At 36.7% G+C, this 21545-nt stretch overlaps 1 protein-coding gene across 1 annotated transcript in view; it reads left to right on the top strand.

Moving 5' to 3' along the window:
- The window catches only part of OCA2 (OCA2 melanosomal transmembrane protein), a 185898-nt gene extending 164672 nt beyond the window's left edge, over positions 1-21226 (top strand). Inside the window, exon 23 of the mRNA XM_070943323.1 lies at positions 21142-21226. Within this exon, the coding sequence (XP_070799424.1) occupies positions 21142-21226 (85 nt within the window). The remainder of the gene's footprint in view (positions 1-21141) is intronic.
- The last annotated feature ends 319 nt before the right edge of the window (positions 21227-21545 follow it).

Here is a 21545-nt window from a genome sequence, read left to right as displayed (position 1 = left end):
TTTGTCATATCAGGCTGGTCTAAATATTTAGATTAAATTTATCTACCATTCAGATAATTTCACAGCCCAGTGATGGAGAGGATGATCTACTCACATTGTTCGTATAGTGACCTAATCACAGAATTTTCTACCCTTTGACTGGAACTCATGTGAATCCATTTGTCACTTTGTCACGTATTATGTCTCAAAAGCACAAGAGAAGGGAAAAGTCTACAAAAAGCCACGTATTTCTGTTAGTAAGTATATCAAACTTTTAAAATACTAAACAAAGCTGGAGAAAGTTTCCTTGGCTACTGCATAGGATTTTGAGAAGTATTACTGCCCATTAACATCTAATCTTGTCATTTTTTTCCTTTGGTTTTCAAAATAACTTTAGAAGCAAATACCAGGTATATTAAAAAAATGTTGTTCCACGAAAAAAATAAAATACTTAGGAATCTGGTTGTCCACAAGAACTTCAGCAATAAAAGAAAATAATTATGATAAACTAATAGAACAAACAAGGAAGGATTTAGAGAAATGGAAAAACTTACACATTTCACTCCTAGGAAGAATTTTGGCCATTAAAATGACTATACTGCCTAAATTTTTATACCTGTTTCAGGTTATTCCGATAAAAATAGATAAATCATTCTTTGAAAATTTGAATAAAATGACATCTAAATTCATATGGAAAGGGAAAAGGCCATGAATAAAATTTAAGCTGCTTCAGGACACAAAAGATAGAGGAGGAGCTGTACTTCCAGATTGGGAGACATACTATCAAGCAGCAGTATTGTCTTGGGTCAAAGACTGGATAGAATTAAAAAATTCTAGAATTTTAACAATTGAGGGACACGAACTTCAAACTGGCTGGCACTCTTTTATGTGGGACGAAAGATACAAAACACATTCATACTTCAAAAGACATACAATAAGAAACTCATTACTACAAATTTGGATTAAAATTAAAAAACAACACTATATGAAAATACCAAGTTGGTTATCACCGGTAGAATCAATTAGACACCCAAATCTAACAGATAAGACAAAAATAATTAGATATAAAGATTTAATTGACTATCAAGGTAAAGTGAAGACAAAACAACAATTGGAGACAGACTTAATAGGGAAATAGATTGGTGGATTTATACTCAAATACAATCTAAATATAGAGAACACATAAAAATATATGAAATTCATAAACAAAAACAAGAAATAGACAAAATTATATTAGATTCAGAAAACAAATTAATTAGCAGAATCTACAAATATCTTTTATGCTATAAAATGGAAGAAGAGACAGTCAAGGAAACGATGATTAAATGGGCTCAAAACGTCAAACATACAATAAATTTGGAAAAATGGGAAAAGATCTGCTGGAAGTGTAAGAAGACACAAGAAACCTTCTATCATTTATGGTGGGCATGCCTGACAGCAAAGAAATTTTGGTCTACCATCAAAAAATGGTTGGAACAAATAACAGAAACACAGATAGATAAAGAACCAGAAATGTTTTTACTAGGAATTTTTAATAAATCATACCTTAAAGATATTAAATATCTCACAATTCACATACTAACAGCTGCAAAAATAATATATGCAAAAAACTGGAAACAAGAAAAAACGCCAAACGAAACAGATTTAATAGAAAAAATTCTAGAATGCGCTGAAATGGACAGGTTAACCGAAGAAATACAAGAAAGAAAAGAATCAGACTACTACAAAATATGGAATAAATGGTATAATTGGTTAAAAATTAGAAATAAACAAAAAATCTAGAGGGGAAATATTACCGGTATAGAAAATGTCATTAGACTAAGGAGAGGGGAAGAAATATATATATAACAAGCAGAATGTCACTTTGAAACAATGCTTAAGAAGGAAACATAATTTCTTTTTGTTTATATGTCGTATAAATGTGTGTTGTGTGTATGTCATGTTATGTTTTTTTTTTAATATTTATACTCTAATAAAAAATTAATTAAAAAAAAATGTTGTTCCAAAGCAGTCTGAAAGAATTAAGATCCTCATATCTGTATTAAATAAACATTAGTTCCAAATTAAGTAGAAATATATAATAGTGCCATTACGTTTTATGATTTGGATTGTATCCAACGAATGATTCATATATTGTTTGAAGTTTATGAAAGCAATTCTTGGAATGAAGTCTCTTTAATTATGTTGTTTGGTGTCATCCACCATGCCATGTTACATACATATTCTTCAGATTTGGTACTTAAATATATGGAAAGAAAAAAAGTGAATGTTGTTCTGTAGTGTTCTAAGATTGGAACTACTATAATACACTATGAGCAATTTTATCTGTGGTAGTGCTGATTTAATTGCATCATCTTTCTGTGTCTTATATGTGCTTGAGCACAAAACCATCAAGTTCTTGTTGCAAAAGGATCTACTTACTAAATAATTGTAAAGGGTAAACTCATGGGCATGATCTTAGAGAAACAATTCAGAAACTGCTACAACAGCAACATGTGCAAAAACATACTTCGAGCCCAAGAAACAAGGAAAATGTTAGGAAGGAACTCAAACTGATCCCCTCTGATTCCCTGAGGTAAAAGAGGAAAAACACAGGTTTGCAATTCTGTTACTCTGTTATTCTGTTAAGGTTCTACTACGATAGCTTGTCTCACTAAAGTATATTTCTAGTCATCTTGTGGCACTTCCTCATCTTGGCAGCCTTGATGGGCTGACATTCTTTATATAAGGATCAAAGGCAACATATTGACTGAATGCCTGAAATATGTTACGTGTTGCCTTTATTTTAACTTTACTATACATGATTCTTATGATTTTACGCATTTTTATTCACTTACTATTTTGCCTGTCTATTAAAGCTCAGCCTATTGTAACTGTACCCAATTGCCTTTAATTATCTGCTTAACCATAATGTCATTCCACAAATGAGTCTTAGAAGAAGCCCTCTGCATATGTTTTATTAAGTTCTCTTTCTGCATGTCTTTCTCTATTCTTGGCATCAGTTGGGGAAGGATGGGGTGCCTGTAGGGTTGGAGGAAGAAGTGTGATTTATCTCCTGGCAGCTGATGCTCTTGTATATTTCTTAAGTAATAAATATTTTAGTACAAGCTGCAGCTACTAAGAATAGTTGAAAACTTTTAATGGGGCTAGGGAAATCTATTTGAAAACAAATTGCCAATATCTGTATCAACTTGCATGGCATATAGAACTTGTACAAAACAGAACATCTGTTTTCATGTACACACAGTTATGTGTTCATACAGATCTGAAAATCTATCATACATTTGATAAATTACATTGCCATGCAATAGGAGATGTATCAAAAGCTCCCTTGGTGCCCAGGAATAATGCTTCAGACATGATGTTTTGTTAAAAGATACTCTCCCTGTAAGCCTTTTCTTTTAGCTAAGCCATTTTCTAAATTTGGTACAGCACAAATGTTTCAAGATGAATGAGAAGTTCCTAAACTGAGATTAAAGAGAAAACCAGAAAGATCAATTTCTGTATCTGGCTAGTTGCTTGCTTTTATAACATGGGAGCAATTTTCTTGAGATAAGAGTATCCTTGTAGTCATAAATTTCAGTGTAATTATAAGAGGGGGAAAAAGGAAAAAAAAAAGTTAAACAAGATTAAAGTCAAAGTGTTAGAAGTCCTCACATCATATACATGAAAGCAAAGGTTTTTTTTTTCCAGGTCTCACTGATAATCAGTTCATTTGGCTTCTTATATTCTCAGTTTAGTGCTTGTTGTCCAGTAGTCTGACAACAGAACAATACTTACAGATCTGTTGCAGTTTTTACCTTGCAAATAATATTGAGATCTAAGAGTGGCACCCTGATGTACCTTTGTTCCTTGTAAAGTACCCTGATAAAAAGATGAATTGTATTGAAGAAAGCACCGAAAAAAATGCTTAAGCTTCCTTACTCACTAATTTTCCATTGGTTGTTCCTTATTCCACCTGATTCAAAACTTCGAAACATCTAATACCTAGTACTTCTGTTTAGGTCTTTGCAGAGCTGGAAATTTACAAAACCTGAAGATAAATCGTTGTGAGTTCTTTTGATTATTATGAAACTATAACATCTGAACCTGTAGCCTCTGGTTTTCTTCTTCTCTTTTTAACATCCCCTTCCACCCAGGGCTGTATAGTTTATTCATGGCCATGGCTGTATTACATAGGATTTGTTTCTAAGACACAAGTCTCTCTTCTACAGAAGAACATAAATAGAACACTTTTATGTTTGTCTTCGATAATAAATCCCCTGTTTTCACCATATTGGCAGAACCAATAGTTCAAACACAAAGGGGAGTATTTATTTGAGAATTATGAAAACAGATAACTGATCCATCGTTTCCAAAGCATTGACTCAGGTTTAGCAAGAGTGAAAGGGCTAAAGAAAACTCTAATAATCCAGACAGGATTCTACTGAGTCTTGGTAAATAAAGATATCCCATTAAAACTTAAGTCAGCATTCCAATTCCATAAAAGTAATGAAAAAAGTGGACAAATCCAAGCATTAAAAAATGCAGACATCACTTATGGCCCACAAGCTCTCTTTGCATCTCTCAGCTGAATTTTTTGCACCTTTGAATTAATTCATCTTTTCCCGGATATCCCTTTTGGTGGATGGGACAAAGTATATGCCACCCACTTTCCTCCCATTGATCTTAGAGCAATGGTCCCCAACATTTTTGGCTCTATGAACCAGCAATGGTGATGGTGGTGGCGGAAAGGGATGGTTTTGTGTGTGTAACCTAAACCCTCACATGTGCAAATAAAGTTGCACAGACTTGCCTGCTGCGTGCGCAGTTCAGTTCCCGATGGTTTGCAGCCCAATACTGGTCTGGAGTCCGGGATTGGGGACCCCTATTTTAGAGGCTTCAAAGGGTGAAATAGGTTTCTTCAGTCTCGCAGGTGCTTTCATTCTTGGCTTTAAGAGTGGCAGTTCAGGTGGCATCACCTTGTCAAGCTTCTCTGCGTGGCCTGCTCTACTCACATACTTAATATTAGAATGCACAACTTGTCTTTTTTTTTTGGCCTTCCTCAGTTTCTGTTTGAATGTCAAGTTGTCTAATATTTTTTAAAAGGTCCATCTGGCAAGGAAGAGATCTTATTTCTTAATTCATTGACAATCCTAATTCATCTTGTTAACAAAGCTGGCTTTGAAGGAAAGTGCACTTCAAAAGATCTAATAGATGATTAATGTTTCTGCAAATGAAATGTGCTTTCCTTACTTTAACTTGCCATTCTGCATCTTAATATATAGTACATTGTCTCCAGCTGACAGAATTTGGCACCTAGGCCACTCAGGAATGATTTGGGAACTTGAGAATAATAAGATTCATAAAGCTAATAATTTCTATGGAGCCACTATGACATTTTCCTCTTTTGACTTTGCACTAGGGAAATGCAAATAACAACAATTCTTTGATCTGGAAAAAAAAACTATTTTATCAAACAAGAACCTGAACCAAAGCTTTTCCCCCAGATAACACTGGAGTAGGATCAGTAGGGGGTTTCTACCGGTTCGCCCCGGTTCAGGCGAACCGGTAGTGCGGCAGCAGGAGGTTCCGGCCAACCCCCCTGGATATCACGACAGACGTTCTGCGCATACACAGAAGGTTCTGCATATGTCCAGAAGCACCATGCGTGTGCACTCACAGTTCCGAACTGGTAGCGAAGGTAAATGGAACCCACTACTGGGTAAGATGAGCTCTGAAATAATAAGATAAATTGCTTCAGTTTAACATACATTTAAAAGTTTATTTAGTAATTTTGTGTGGTAGAGATTCTGGACTTTTTTGTTGTATAAACCTTTTTAATGTACTTTTTTAAAGTCCAAGATCAACCATAGGAACATCTCCACAATTAACAAAACCCTTCTAAGTTTATTAGTGTCCAATCTCCTTCTTTATTTCTGGGACTTGCATTTTTTTCTTTCTGGTAGGTTGAAAATTTGCAATTGACTTTGTCTTGACTTCTTGCTGTGCCACAGCCCAAAAGATGATGTAAGATGGGTAAGAGGAAATATATGCTGGATCCAGCTGAACTTAGTAGTAAATTGGCTGAGGTGCTTAAATTTTAAACACTGTCTTCCTGGGCTTTTGTCCAAGTATTATTGACTAGCTCAACAAATTAAAATGCCAGTATTTATATCCATTTATTTATTGCTTGTTCCTGTGAAACCTTTTCCTTCTGGAGAGATTTGTATGCTCCTAAATTGCAGTATCTCACATTTAAATGTATGTTAGAGATAGGCCCCTGCATCTGCTTCTATCTGACCATTTGTTTATTCAACAGTCTATTATTCTCAAGCAATATTTGGCTCTCATCTTTGACAGTATGTATTTGAATTGCTTGTTAAAGACAATGATTTCATTGTAGAATCATAGGATGGACTAACAGAAATACTGAAAGAGAATATTGAGGCAACTGAGTTAAATCCCTGCTCAATGCAGGAATATAGATGAAAGTAACACAGACAGATGGCTGACTGGCCACCACCTGAACGCATCATACATTGAAGGGAAGCCCAGCAATTTATTAACCAAGTCCATTGTTGAATTGCTCTTAATCTTAGGAATATATATATATATTTAAGAGTCAATTGTAATGTGTCTTTCACAACCAAACCCCACTATTTCATATTTTCTCTGTGAAAAGAGAGAACCAGTCTTTATTTTTATATGATATTATTTAATATATATTGGGAATATATATCTAATATAATATAATATAATATAATATAATATAATATAATATAATATAATATAATATAATATAATATAATATAATATAATATAATATAATATAATTAATATAATATAATATAATATAATATAATATAATATAATATAATATAATATAATATAATATAATATAATATAATAATATAATAATATAATAGTATCAACTACCCCCAACAGTTGGCTTTTCTTAAAGTTAAATTTACACAGCTCCTTCTATTTGTCAGAAGTATTTAGCGTATTTTTGGGAAAGATTCAGGAGCAAATAGGATCAGTAAGAAAGTTCCAAATTTTTTGGTGTAATTTTTGAATATCACAGTCTTGTGTGGGACTCCTTCTCAGAAGATGAATATACTGTATTATTAGTTGATGATATTAATTATATCAAGCTTTAAGAAAAACTGTAGTCTTGGGATTTAAATGTATCTAAATTAATTATCATACAGGTTTTGGTAATATTTCTTTACGAAGAGCTTTTCTCTACTACTTAGTTAAAGCAGTCTATAGGCTTTCTTGAGGCAGCTGGTGACAGCATGATATTTGCAGTCTTGTCTACCAGTTCTCATTCTGCCTGATATCATTTGTTCTGGATTGGTACTGACATAGGGTGTGTTGGGCACATTAAGCAAAGCACTGGGTTTAAACTGCCTTTATTTTTTCTCAGTATCACTGATTAGTGGAAAACAGACAGCTAAACTTTTGTGTTAATCATCTGTTAAAAACAACAAAACCAAAAAAAAAAAACAACCCAAACAATCCACCAATCCCAGAAATGTGATTTGTGGATGATTTTGACTAGTGGTTAGACACAGGGATATAGTTGTCTGTTACTGCTCTTGAGACAACTGATAAGTGGGGTGTGGCAGCACAGTGAAGTACCCCGTAGATAAGGTGTCTTTTGTAAGGTGTCAAGGACTTCTCAGAAAACAAGAGAGGTGGCCTAATCTGATCAATGCATGACTGGCTCATCCCATCCCATGCAGATCTTTGTATAACGTTAGATACAGGATTGTGCCATCACCAATATGAAATGGGAAGTGTGGCAGATTATCCTCAATGGAAAATGAAATCAGAACAGGTCATAAATCTCTGGTCATAGCTGAGGTGGGAATGAAGGCACTATCAGAGGAATGTGACAGAATAAAAAGGTAGTCCGCACACATTCGTAGCATTGTTAGATGCAAGTGACAAAAGGCCATCAGTCTAAGCAGATCATTTCAGATACTAATCTAAAATTAAGACTGCAATAAGTAAATGTTGACAAAAAGAATTTCTGTTGAAATGTTTAACTATAATTTGCAGTACAATGATGATGATACTTTTTAAAAAAGCAAGTGGACCATCTGCCTGATAGGCAGGAATAATGCAGAAACTGTTATTCCTAGAAAAACTGGTTAAATCAAGACTCATTAAAAAGTCAACAAAAATGTTTATGCTGGAATAAGTGCCTGGAAACAATATAATGATTATAACTTTGTGGGTAAAGATTGAACATAATACACATGTATTTTTCTATACAATAGACTTTACTATACAATAGACTTTAATATGGTAATAATATTAAAATTTGATGATACACAAATTAAGTATGCACAAATGTACAAAATAAAAATTTATCTAGGTGAGTGGTCTGTATGTGTGCATAGGAATATATATGTCATGCAGAGACATATACATACTCTATACTGAAATCTATGTAATCTCAATGTCATTCTTTTATTCAAAAGTATGATTCCATCATAATTATAGCTTAAATTTACAATGTGCATATGTAGAAATAGTTAACTTAAATTGTGTTGTTATTCCTGTTAGACTGTACCTTAATACAAAGAATGCTGTGGGAATTGGAGTCTTTAGTAAAATCTATTGTGGAGTTAAGGTGTGTTCTGCTCCAGCTCCTGATTTCTTAGGATATTGATACACACCAATGGTCCTTATCAAATTTATTAAGTAGCAAGAATAAACCAAAGTCTGGCAAAGGTTGACAACCAGCCCAGAAAACAAAATAAAATAAGACTTTTTCAAAAATGCTCTGATGATAATTACAAGTTGTTTCCAGCAAGAAACTTACTAACTGTGTGTGACTTAAATAGGCTAAGGGAGTGGCCAATTATCCTCAAGCCTTACTCTCGAGGAGACCTCCTCCTCCTGAGTAGCCATTCCTGCCTTTTGGCAGCCCTGCGTGCTCGAGTATTGAGAAGAGGCTCCTCCACTTCGCTCTCTCCACTTGAAGGCGCCTCTGGAAGTTCTGAAGGCCCTGGCTGAGTCTCTGCCTCTGGCACCACATCATCTTCAGCCTCCTCACTGTCTGACGCAAGCGCCGGCTGCGCAGGCTACTGGCGCGACACCACACCAGCCTCCTTGTCGTCGGGATCAGCCACGATTTGTGCAGGCCACTGGCGGGCCACAACAAGATTCTATGGAGAATCTCAGTCATCCAGGTCATGGTTGTCCCAAAGGTGCTTTTGTTCAACTAAAGAAGCTTCTTGAATGAGAAGCGAAATGTCTTCAAGGAAAAACAAAGTTCAGTTGCCTTTTGAAAAAAGCACCTTTGAGATATTTTAACAACTTGTTTAAGGCATCTGGTTTTCCCACTGAATTCTCCAATTCTAAAATAATAACTTTTTAAAAAGAGTGAGAAGATTTGTCTTTAGATATGCTGGGTGTTGATGTGCTGGAGTGGCAACCTTTTAAAAACAGGATTCTAGATGCTGCTTGCAAAATGTGAGAGTTACTTACTGTACAAAAGTTTTGTACAGTACAATAGGATCCTTGAAGCCATAGAGATAAAACCATGTGTATGTATGATGAAAAATCTAAGCTATGAATGTCATGTTGATATGCAGTGAATGAATTATGTCTTGATATTCTTTTTCATATTTTCTTCCTCCAGCAATATTTAGTTTCATAAGAACAAAGAGAATTTTTAAAAAATCCAATGATTTGACTGAGGAAGAAAATGTGGAACATCTGTTACCATCTTCTATTCTGTTTACTGGTTTGTTAAGGAAGTGAATCTCCAAAGAGATTATGGCAAGATTTCAGGGCTGATTCAGAAGAGCGACATTTGCATTAAGGCAAATATACTATGAATATGCTAGACCCGTGATGGCGAACCTATGGCACGCGTGCCACAGGTGGCATGTGGAGCCATATCTGTGGGCACCCGAGCATTGCCCTAGCTCAGCTCCAGCGCACATGCACGTGCTGGCCAGCTAATTTTCTGACCTTCCGGGCTCACTGGAAGTTGGGAAACAGGCCATTTCCAGCCTCTGGAGGGCCTCCGGGGGGGCTGGGGAAGGCCGTTTTTGCCCTCCCCAGATTCCAAGAAAGCCTCTGGAGCCTTGGGAGGGCAAAAAACAGGCCTATTGGGCCCACCGTGCCATCGCGTGCCAAAAGCGGGGGGAGCACGAGGGTTGGGGCACATTGAATTATGGGTGTGGGCATGCATGCGCATAACCCCCCACACACACTCCCCCCACTTTTGGCATGCGATGGCAAAAAGGTTAGCCATCATTGTGCTAGACCTATCTGAAATTATTTAGTGAGAATGGCTCTAATCATAATCTTGTCCTTGTACACCATTCAGTCATGTCTGACCCTCGGCCGCTCTATGGATCAGCATTCTCCATGCCTCTCTGTCTCTCACTGCCTCCTTCAAATCTGCCACAGTCATCCTGATATCATCCTTTATAGTGTCCAGCCAGTGGATTTTAGGACTTTTCCCCAAGTAGTGCAATTTCCAGTTAACATATTGTAAAATTAATTCAGAGAATCCACAATATACTTCCATCAGATTATTTGTTATACTACCCAATTTGTGTTCTGCAAACATGTTGGAATCACAGTTTTCGGTGCCTTAATTTTTAACTTCACAGATATCTACTGGATATATTCACTTTGGATGGGCTCTGCAAATGTTAATTTCATAGCAAGATCATTTGATTCACCAGCTGTGGTTTCCAATATTATAATCAATGTTTTGGTTTGCTTTTAAAGTTATGTCTCGAAGTGAAATTCATCAGACTTCAGCTTCCTTGCCTTATGCTATGTTTAAATTTTAGCATCATGTATGTTAAGGTATTATATCTTTATCCTTTGTCTAACTTTTGAATAGTTTATAAACAATTACTGTAAACCGATTTTAATTTGAGAGGCCTGTATGTCTTGAATTGCAAAGCAGAGTCCTAAGAATTAGTGAATGAACTATCTTGTCCGTAATGTCTATGGATGTACATAAATGGATAGCATAAAATATTGCCGAATTAAGAAACCATCTTCTTAATACAGCAAAATACAGGTAGCCCTTGTTTAGTGACTGTCTTGGATAATGATCATTTGCAGTTATAACTGTATGATAAAAGTGGTTCTTTGCTGCAAGTAACTTTGCAACCAAGAACCATGTTTATGATCTTCATAGCATCACTCTCTCTCTCTCTCTCCCCCCACCACTGCAGCAGGCTTGTAGTGTTGCCTAACCCTAATTTCATCCTGAAGACTTTTTTTTTGCCTCCTAAGGAATATTAGCATATTCTTTTAAATGTGCATTCTCCAGTGTGTCTGCTTACTCTTTTGTAGTTCCTTCCTTCCTGATGAATGTAAATACAAACATTAATACACAGGCACATGAACACTATTGCAGTCAATATATATTATCCTGTGCCTAACCTGTTGTTTTTCTTTTTTTGTCTCTTGCAAAGTGAAGAAATTGGAGTGGAAAGAATTACAACAGAACAAGAAGGCAAACAATAGGGAACACATTGAAAGGAATGTGGGGGGTGTCAGCAGCCCTGAGAGTGCTATGGAAACATTCTGGTGTATTTTTTTTTCTCCCCTCGGTTGTTTAAGCAATTTGTCCACTCTGTGAGGAGGGAAAAAACAGAACCCAAGCAATCTAGGCAATCTCTTATGCTTGATCTGCTTTTTTCTCCTTCCCTCATTGAGTGGAGAGACTGGAGAGGAAGGAATTACAAGAGAGTAAGCAGATGCGCAGCGGGGAAATTCACGAGACTGTTAATGTAGTGTGCTCATGGCTCTCATCTCTGAGTATGTCTGCTTTCCACTGAATGTAAATATTAATTTGCTTCTTGCTAATTATTCCAGTGACTGGAGAGCATTTCAAAGAGTGGGGGAGTGGAGAAAAAGGGAAACTGAAGTAAAATCATTAGGAGAAAAACAAAAGCAAGAGGTATGTAAGCTACCAGTCTTGTCAGTTACAGAAAGTAGCTGCAAGCTGGCTAACATAGTGCCAGGGTTAATTAGCATTTCAAAGGGTGGAGGAGTAGGAAAAAGGAAAGCACAGTCACGGTCATCTGATGACCGTGACTAGATGATTTCCCATCTAGTGACCACTTTGCTTCATAACACAGTTGTCAGTCTCAAATGTGGTCACTATACAAGAAGTACCTGTTTTTTTCTGTTTTTTTTTTAAAAAAAACTATGCATATTAAATAGAACATATTTAACTTTTCATTACAGTTTGATTCTTACAAAGCTTCCTAAAGTTGGAAGACTGAAATAGAATTGCATCTCCTCTAGCATTATTTTCTATTGCCCTGGTTAGGTTTTGTTTTATACCGCCATTTGGCAAGCCAAATTGTCAAAATTCAAAAACATTGTTCTATTTATGATTCTAAGGTCTCTAAAATATCCTTAAAGAGCGTTTTGTTGTTTTTGCCACGCGCACTTTGATCGCTTTTGAGCATGTTTCATAGATAGCCCTATGAAGAATACATTGTTACAAAGTAACAAGGCATTGTTCCTATGGTCAAATTGTCTTCTTTTCTGATTTGCTATATTAGAACCTAGGAACCAGAAGTGGGTTTCAGCAGGTTCTGACCAGTTCTGGAGAACTGGTAGCGGAAATTTTGAGTAGTTTGGAGAACTGGTAGTAAAAATTCTGACTGGCCCCACCCCCATTTATTCTCTGCCTCCCAAGTCCCAGCTGATCAGGAGAAAATGGAAATTTTGCAGGAACCTTCCCCTGGATTGCGGAGGAAATGGAGATTTTACAGTATCCTTCCCCTGCCATGCCCACCATGCCACGCCCACCAAACCATGCCACGCCCACCAAGCCATGCCCACAGAACCGATAGTAAAAATTTTTGAAACCCACCACTGCTAGGAACCCATGGCATTTTTAAAGGGTTGGGGTTAGGATTTGTGCTTTCCCTGCCCACTGACCCTTAGTGGAATCCATTTCTTCCTGTGGCGATTGAACAAGTTGCTAAGCAAAAGGTGTCTCTAATCTGCCATTCTGTGTGAAAGATTCAAGTGTATTGTGGTATAGGAAATGGCGGTGTAAATCATGGCCTTGGAGCAGGAGAAAAGCATGGAGATATGGGGTGAAATGAGATTGCCAGATCGCTCAAGTAACAGAAATATCTAATGAAACAAGGCCTTTCAAACATTGTCACCTTGAAATGCCAAGTTCTGGCACCCGACAAAAAAGGCTTTTTCATCAGCAGAACCCATGAAGCTATCCTGCCCCAAGGTCAATGGCTGCCAAGGGAGATCCTTATTGTGCTTTCTCTAGAAGGTCAAAGAAAATGTTTAGTGCACATTTTGTTGGTGGCAGAGAGGGGCGGGGGAGGTCCAGATTTCATACAAAAATAAATTAACCAAGCTTTTAATTTGTTTGCCTTGAGAACTATTCCCACCATTTCCTACTAGTTTAAGAATTTTTAATTGAGAGCAGCTGCATGAAGAAAGTGGGCAGAGGTTCAAGGGGAAGAAAAACAAGAAGTGATTCTTGTAATTTTAGCATTCAGAACAAAACAGGATTATAGGTTTCATCCTGTAATTTCAATTCCTAGCTAACTAATATGGTAGCTAAAAAGTAAGGGCACGGGCATCTTTATGCAAATATAGGAAATTCATAGCTATTTTCATGTTACATCAGAAGGATTTCCCAGAAGCTTTAGCAATATATGGTATCACACAGAATTAGAGGGAATGCAGGATCTTCTAACATGGAAGAAAATGAGGGTCTGAAAGCATGTTTGTATATATGCTTTAGATGAAGATTTCGGAGATGTGTATTTTTGATGCTTTATTAAAAGATTATATAATTAATAAAATGGGCGGTGTTGGGGAATTAACACCTTTTAAACTGGAACTAAACTCATCTTGTTACATATCCCCCTTCATAATGTAAAAACAGTTGACATAGTGAATACTTACAGCAGCCACTCCTTGCTCAGAGTCTTTTCTCAGAGTCTTTTCTGCTTTGCAGCCAAGCCCTCTAGTTAAATCTGAAAACAAAGAAATCCAAATCTGGGAAGCTGTTTAATTGCAGGTTGGGTGATTTGGGTAGGGAACAGAAAAGTCAGCAGAGGAAGCCTTCAAAAAACACTGAGAAAGAAAGCTAATGGGTGGAAAATTGAGGAACAGACGGGGGAGATGGTGAGTGGTGAAGAGTGTTGCAAGGAAGTGGGGAGGATAAGATTTGGGAGAAGTTGGGGTAGGGAGGATTTACAAAGTCCGAAAGCTCGGAAGACTAAACTTCTGGTCCCACTGACCGACCCAGATTGGATCCTGCAACTTTATCCTGGGACACATATATTCATTCATGAGGATTTCCAAAGCCAAGGCAGAAGAAACTAATCAAGGGAAATAGATCAGCAGTTACTGGGTGGAACAGAGAAGAGGGGAAAGGATTTGAGAGAAAGGAAGCGTGTATGTTCTTATGCATGTGTTAAAAAGAAGATGTAATAATTGTGTGCTTTCACAATGGGAGGGGCAGTTTTCCTGATTTTGAAGGGGAAATGCCACTGGGATTTGTGAGTGTTTAGGATTTTGATTTAAGACAGAGCCTATGAAAGACTACTTGTGTCAGCAAACAAAGCAGCACAATCCTTTAGCTTTGATTCTAGGCAGTGTTCTTTTATTGTAGCCTGAGTTAGGAGCAGCTACTGAGGCATTATAAAACAAATTACTTCTCTAATACTAAAATAAAATATCTTGGTGAAGTGTACCAGTGATGGGTTTCACTTACCTTTGCTACCGGTTTTCTGCGCATGTGCATAGCATATTTGATGACGTCCAGGCGGGTGGATGGAGCCTCCCGCTGCTGCTGCTACTGGTTCGCTTGAACCGGAGTGAACCGATTGCAACCCACCACTGAAGTGTACCATGTTATGTGTGTAGTCTCCAGTTTTGACTAAATAGGACTAATGTTATACTTGTGTTTTATCCAGTGGTGAAATCTGAACCAGTTTACTACCGGTTCACTGGCCGCGCATGTGCCCCATGTGCCAAATGCGTGCCGTGCATGCGCAATGTGCACCAAATGCAAACACCGACGATCACAACTGGGCTGCACGATCATCAGAACCTTTTTTTTTAACCTTTCAAAAGCCTTTTACTACTGGCTCAGGCGAATAGGTAGTAAAAAAATGCTTTAAAAAAGTAAAAAAAAAAAGCTCTTACGATCGCGCGGCACAGCTGTGATCGTCGGAGCCTTTTCTTTTTACTTTTTAAAAGCATTTTTTACTACCTATTCATCCGAACTGGTAGTTAAAAAATGCCTAAAAAGTAAAAAAAAAAAGTTCCGATGATCAGCTGAGTGACTCGTGATCGTCGGAACTTTTAAAAAAAAACTTTTAAAAACATTTTTAACTACCAGTTCCAGAGAACCGGTAGTAAAAAAATGCTAAAAAAGTAAAAAAAAAAAAAGTTCTGACGATCGTGTGTCCCTCAGCTGATCGTCGGAACTTTTTTAAAAATATTTTTTACTACCAGTTTGGCGAACCAGTAGCATTTTTTACTACTGGTATGGGTGAATCAGCCCGAACTGGTAGTATTTCATCCCTGGTTTTATCCCTACTTCCCATTTAGAGATGAGTGTGGGATATGAGAGTTCTTTGCTTTCACAGGACACACCACACATCGTAGCAAATCTGTGCACAATGCTTTATTGCATCACATACTTAGTGTGTATTTGCCTCCACACTTCTGGGACTTGCAAGGTGATGTCATGTAAATAAGTCTTTAATAATAATGATAAGTCTGTAAAATAGCATACAACCTTTGCCTCCTTCCAAAGGTTCTTATAGTTGTTGGGATGAAGAGCTGCTTCAGTGTGGTTGATTTTATAGTTGCTACCAACCTCTTGGCAAAGCTCCAAGCAGGTCTTCCACCAGGATAAGTGACTCACTGGCAGTTTAATGATAGTCCTCTTGCTTGCTTTTAACAGCTGCAAGTCTCCAGATATTGCCTCTAGTCTACTTCCCTGTCTGTGACTTGCTTATCATGTACCTTCTTCATACATCTCCCCACTCTGTCCTAGCATTTACTTTTGTCAATAGAGAGCCTGGGTAGGGTGAGGCTGTTTCTGGACATTAGCATATCCTTGAAAATACCAGGGTCTGGCTCAATTATCCAGGCAGTAGCAACAATAGCTTGAATGCTTGTGAATAAAGTTGTGAGTGAATGTATGAATGCATGAGGGAAATGAGGTGAGAAGTGTTTGTGCCTGGCTGCAATTATTTTTCCCAGTTCACTGATGTTTGTTAGCATTCTAGTTCTCTCTTGGTGGCTTCTTTCTCTTCAACCCTCCATGGAAACTTTCTGTGGAGGACAGGTTTGCCGCATGGCAGATCATTTATTGTTTCATAGGTCTTCAGGCCTCTCCCTGCTTCACCCAGGATTTAACAGATTTAACAGATTGACAAGTTGGAAGGGACCTTGTAGGTCATCTAGTTCAACTCCTCAAGCAGGGGACCCTCACACCATTTCTGACAGATGGCAGTCCAGCCTCTTCTTGAAAGCCTCCAGTGATGAAGCTCATGCAACTTCCGAAGGCAAGCTGAGGCAATCTTGTGTTGGACAATTCAGTCCTTACATCCATCTCTATTCTTTTTTCCTACCTAGAGTTCTTTTAAAGTTTCTGCCTTTCTCCTTTTTCTTGCTAGTTTAGTAGGGGCTCCGATTTCCTATGAAAAAATTATTATTTATTATTTATTTATTTATTTAATTAAATTTTTATACCGCCCTTCTCCAAAATAGGACTCAGGGCGGTGCACAGCCAAGGTAAAAACAAGACATATATACAAACATGGTGAATCTAAAAAACTATTTAAAATAATTAAATGTTTTGGCCGAATTAAAACCATTTCCAATTTAAAATCAATTTAAAAATTAAAAAAAAAAATTTGGTCAAGCCAGCCCAGCTTGTTGGAATAAATAGGTTTTTAGGGCCCGACGAATCCATATTAGAATCCATGTTATCATTTCTGAACTCAGAGTCCACTTAATGTTTAAAGGTTGCACACGACAGATTGTTAGAGAGCCATGGGTGACTGCAGACTGATACAGTTGAATTTTTTACTTTTTTGCCTGCATTTGTATGGTGGGGATCCCAGAAATTCTAGACAGCTCGCAATATACAAGACTAAAACACATATAAAAACAATTCGTACAAGCAAATAATAATGAATACAATGATTAAATACTCCTCATAAACAGCTGTTTGAGCCATTGAGATTTTCATTCAATGCCATCTAAAAGAGACTATTTTTATTATTTTTCTAAAGTCCATGAAGTTATGAATGCATATAACTATGATGAGGAAATGAGTTTGGGAGATTTAATTTTAGAATAATTTATTTAATATGATTGTTAACACATTGCCATAACCTTCTGTGAAGTGAACATATGTTGATGCAAACAAACAGATGTAATGGTGTAAATGAATGTGTTCTTTAGGGGATTCAAGAAGACAGTTCTCACGATCCAATGCTTGTCCTCTGTGTAAAGTGATTTATTTGCTTCTTTTTGTTACCATTTCCACCTATCAGTTAAATGTGAATTTATATTTAAATTCCACACCTGCCCCAATTGTTATTAGGACAAAGGCTTGACTTAGGTTCTGCAATGGATGAGAAAAAATGAGCATGGATTGGCATTCTCTTTGAGATGTAGACTCAAATACATGCAGGGTCCTTTACTTCCTGTAGCCTAACCTAACCTAACCTAACCTAACCTAACCTAACCTAACCTAACCTAACCTAACCTAACCTAACCTAACCTAACCTAACCAATGGTCAAACAATTTCATGATGTTATTGTTTTCAGCTGACTCAAAGACAGATGAGTAAAAAAATCTACTTGGTGGTGGAGACTCTTCAAAGTTCATTAGATTGAAAAGCCCCTTTTGTCAACTGCTTATAAATCATTAGAAAAATCCATGAAGCCAGAGGAACAGCAGATGCAATAGCAATAGACTGAGATTGTATCGTCTTTTCTCCCCTTATCATTTAGGTGACCTATGAGATAATTAAAAGTAATTGAAGAAATGCTATTTCAGACTGTTTTTAGGAGACCAACTGAATTGTGAAGAGTTATATATGTAAGATGATACTTAACTCAAAAACACAGTTGCAGCAGCTTGTCACGTTTAGGCTGTACACACATACAGCATGATGAAGGGATCAGAGCACAATGTAAAGGCTCAGTTTCAATCCTTTTTTTCAGTTAAGTACCAGAAAAAGTTCCCTGTTTGTATCTATGGAAGGCTGCTGTGAATTTGGCAGCAATAAACTACATCAGTGCTTCTTAACCTGGAAATTTTCAGATGTCTCAATTTCAACATCCAACTTTTCCAACTAGCAGGCACATGATCAAAAATTCTGGGAGTTGATGTCAATGCTTTGGAAAACAGCTAGATCTAAAAATACCCAGTCTTTAGAAGGAATGGAATACTGACTAATGTCTTGTCTGATCATTGCCTGCAAATATATACTATCATTAGGTAAAAAGGACGTCTGCCTCAGACAACAGATTTGAGGTGTTATGTATGCATATAAAATGGTTGCTTATTTTATAATATTATTGAATCTTTACTGCAAAAGGAGGAAGGGAAAAGAACTTGTGGGATATTCTGCCTCGTGATTCAAAATAACTTTAATAGCTTTGGGTCCTATGTCTGTTTATAGACAAAGGCTAAACGATGCTGAGATTCCAGCCTATGGTATAAACAAAAGCCCACTTATTTATTATTTATCTACTATTTTATTGCAGAGCTGAAGAAAGTGATGATAAATATGTTTTGAGTAAAATCAGATGAAAGGCTAATCTAAGAATTCCAGAGGAGACCCCAGACCCTTGATCCCAGATTTACCTCTAGATACATGAATAACACATCGCTAATGCTCCCAACCGTAATATATGTAACTAGGACATTTTTCTGCTAGGTGCATTTGCTAACTGCAAATACATTTTAGAAAGTGCTGCTTTCCTATACGAAAGTATTTGAATTTCTTTCCCTGGCTTTTAAAAAACAAATTAGCTTTTTAATTTTAAAACGTTTGAGCTTCTGAATTTCAATTAAATTAGTAGAAATGTAATATATACTCATCTGGTCCATGCTTCCAGCTCTGCTGTATTGGAACAACTGTCCAAAGAGGCTTTAAAAGTTACTTGGATAATTGCTTTGTTTAAAGTAGTAGAACATACAGATAGGTTTTAATAAGGAAACTAATCTCCTAAGGTTTCTTTTATTTTTCTTATTAAGAAAATAGGTGGATAAATGTAAGTGGTGTCATTCACCTTTTTTTAAAAAAAATATGGCAAGGTTTTTAATGTAGTTTTCTACATAACAAACTGAGAGCAGAGACAAAATGCTCAACATCCAGGAGTTAAAAGAGTCTTGTCTATAATTAGGCGGTGATTTGAACATTTCTAACAAAGATCAGGTACAGGATATGTCTGGGGGTTAGAATATGTGATGAATGAAGAGACTAACTAACCTCTTGTGGCCAGAAGGAAGGCCATGACAGGAGTTGAAACGAAATATTTTAAGGTTAAAGGTTTGGCATGATGAGAGTTTGGTGGCCTGTGAGCAAAAGGCCACCAAAAATCAGAAGCTGCAAATATTCGAAAATTCCCTGCGGGTTGGCTGCCATGATAAAACTGCAGCACTTTAAGGAAAACAGGACACATAAACAGCTGTTGTGGTGCACTCTCCTGATCATTTAGGGAGAGAACTCCATTCTGATGTGTTATTTAACTTCTGAGCTACTAAATTTAGAGCAGACACTTGCTTTTACTGTCTTAGTTTATACTGCAAAGGAGCATCATACAAAATTTGCCATATGGTAGAGAACAATGTTACTGAGAAACATTAAGTCAATAATGTGGGGTTTGTGAGAGTATGCCATGATTATTCTGATTTGGTTCTGTAGGAAGTTAGCACCCATCCCTCTCCTAAAAGAATGAAATATTTTAGGAAATATTAAAAAGGCAGAATATTATATTTCCCTGGATGAGAAATGGAGAAACACGTGTTAAAGACAAAGCAGCTCCCGCAGCTTCTTGCCCCCCCTTTGTCAATGGGCCAGAGGCAGAAACTAATTCCCGCCACCTTTGTCAATGGGCCATCATCTGCAATGCAATAGGACCCATCTAGCAACAGAAACTCACTAGCAGCAGAAACTCATCACATGGCAAGGCTCAAGCAAGCTTGAGAGACAACCTACAAAGTTAGCTAAGACCTTGCCCCATGGGAGTTTGACAACCAATCAGGATACATATTTTATACAGGAACAGGAAACACTAAGGTGGGGCCAACAGAGGGTATAAACTCAGGCACTCTCAGCATCTTGGCCCTTTTCTTTGGTTCTTCATCCAACACCTTGAAGCATGTGATCGCCTTTTCTGTTCAGGAACTCAAGCCATGTGATTCCTGTCCACCATTAAACCATCTTTCCAAGCAGTCTCTATGTTTCCAGTGTCTTTTTCCCCACTTGGAACTGAACCCAGAAGGATATTTCTTCCAACAGTCCTTTGCTGGCAAATCCTAGACTCTCAATTGTTATGGCCAACACTGTAGAAGCATATTCAGATACCACTACCAAGTTGGTAGTAAGTAATATAGAAGACTTAGAATAGGTTGTAACGTACTCTATTCTAGAGGAGTTAAGTATTTTTAGACATGCTTTGGTATATCTGGCTTCAATTTTACTCTCTGATTTCCAGTTAATGGCTGAAAATAGCCTGCAAAGTAGTTTTTTTTCTTCCACCTTCATTCTGCAAACTATATCCTTCCTTTATGCCCTTGGGGAATGAAACTTTAGATATTTAAATAAAATTGAAATAACTGTTACTCAATGTATTGGCATAATCCATCAAAAATCATTACAATTAAGTCTCATTTTAATACATGGTTGAAACTAATTTCTAATCTAGTATTTTCAGCAGGATTTTATAATGATAATTTGTCTTCCTTTGTCTGATGTATTATACAGGCACATACATTTGTAAATTATGTCTATAAAATTGTAACACATCAATCAATTACAACGCTAACTTGGCATTGCTTTGTTATTGTACTTGTTAATTATAGCTAAATTTCAATGAGAATGTTAACAAGAAAATACTGACTCCCTTTTTTCTTTCTTTTTTCTTAATTTTTAGGTTGGGATTCCCCATGACTGTCATATCCTGTACCATTGGAATGTGTTATCTTCTTGTTGCTCATGTTGTATTGGGATGGGCTTAAATTTTATATGTTGATTAAGTACTATATGAACAAAATATTCTGTCAAACGTTTTCAGCTTTTGTTAAATCTTTTGAACAATGAAAGAAAACCAGAATTTTTTTTTAAAAAAATGTTCCAACTTGGCTTTCCATCATGTGCAAAAAAATCTAGTTTCTGAATGAAATCAAGCATTGATTTTGGTAGGAAAATTTTTTTAGTCTGTGCTCCCTATTGAGACTGAGATTACTAGAACCACGTAGAATGCAAGTCACCATAATTTTACTTAATAGGTGATAACTCTATGATTATCATGTCAAACTTTGAAGGGTTTGTACTATT

The sequence above is a fragment of the Pituophis catenifer genome, unplaced genomic scaffold, assembly GCF_029215685.1.
Source record: "Pituophis catenifer annectens isolate HBS135680 unplaced genomic scaffold, rPitCat1.0.hap2 SCAF_4, whole genome shotgun sequence".
NCBI classification, from domain to species: domain Eukaryota; kingdom Metazoa; phylum Chordata; class Lepidosauria; order Squamata; family Colubridae; genus Pituophis; species Pituophis catenifer.
Note: the sequence above shows the minus strand (reverse complement) of the source record. Positions and strands in the feature narration are given on the sequence as shown.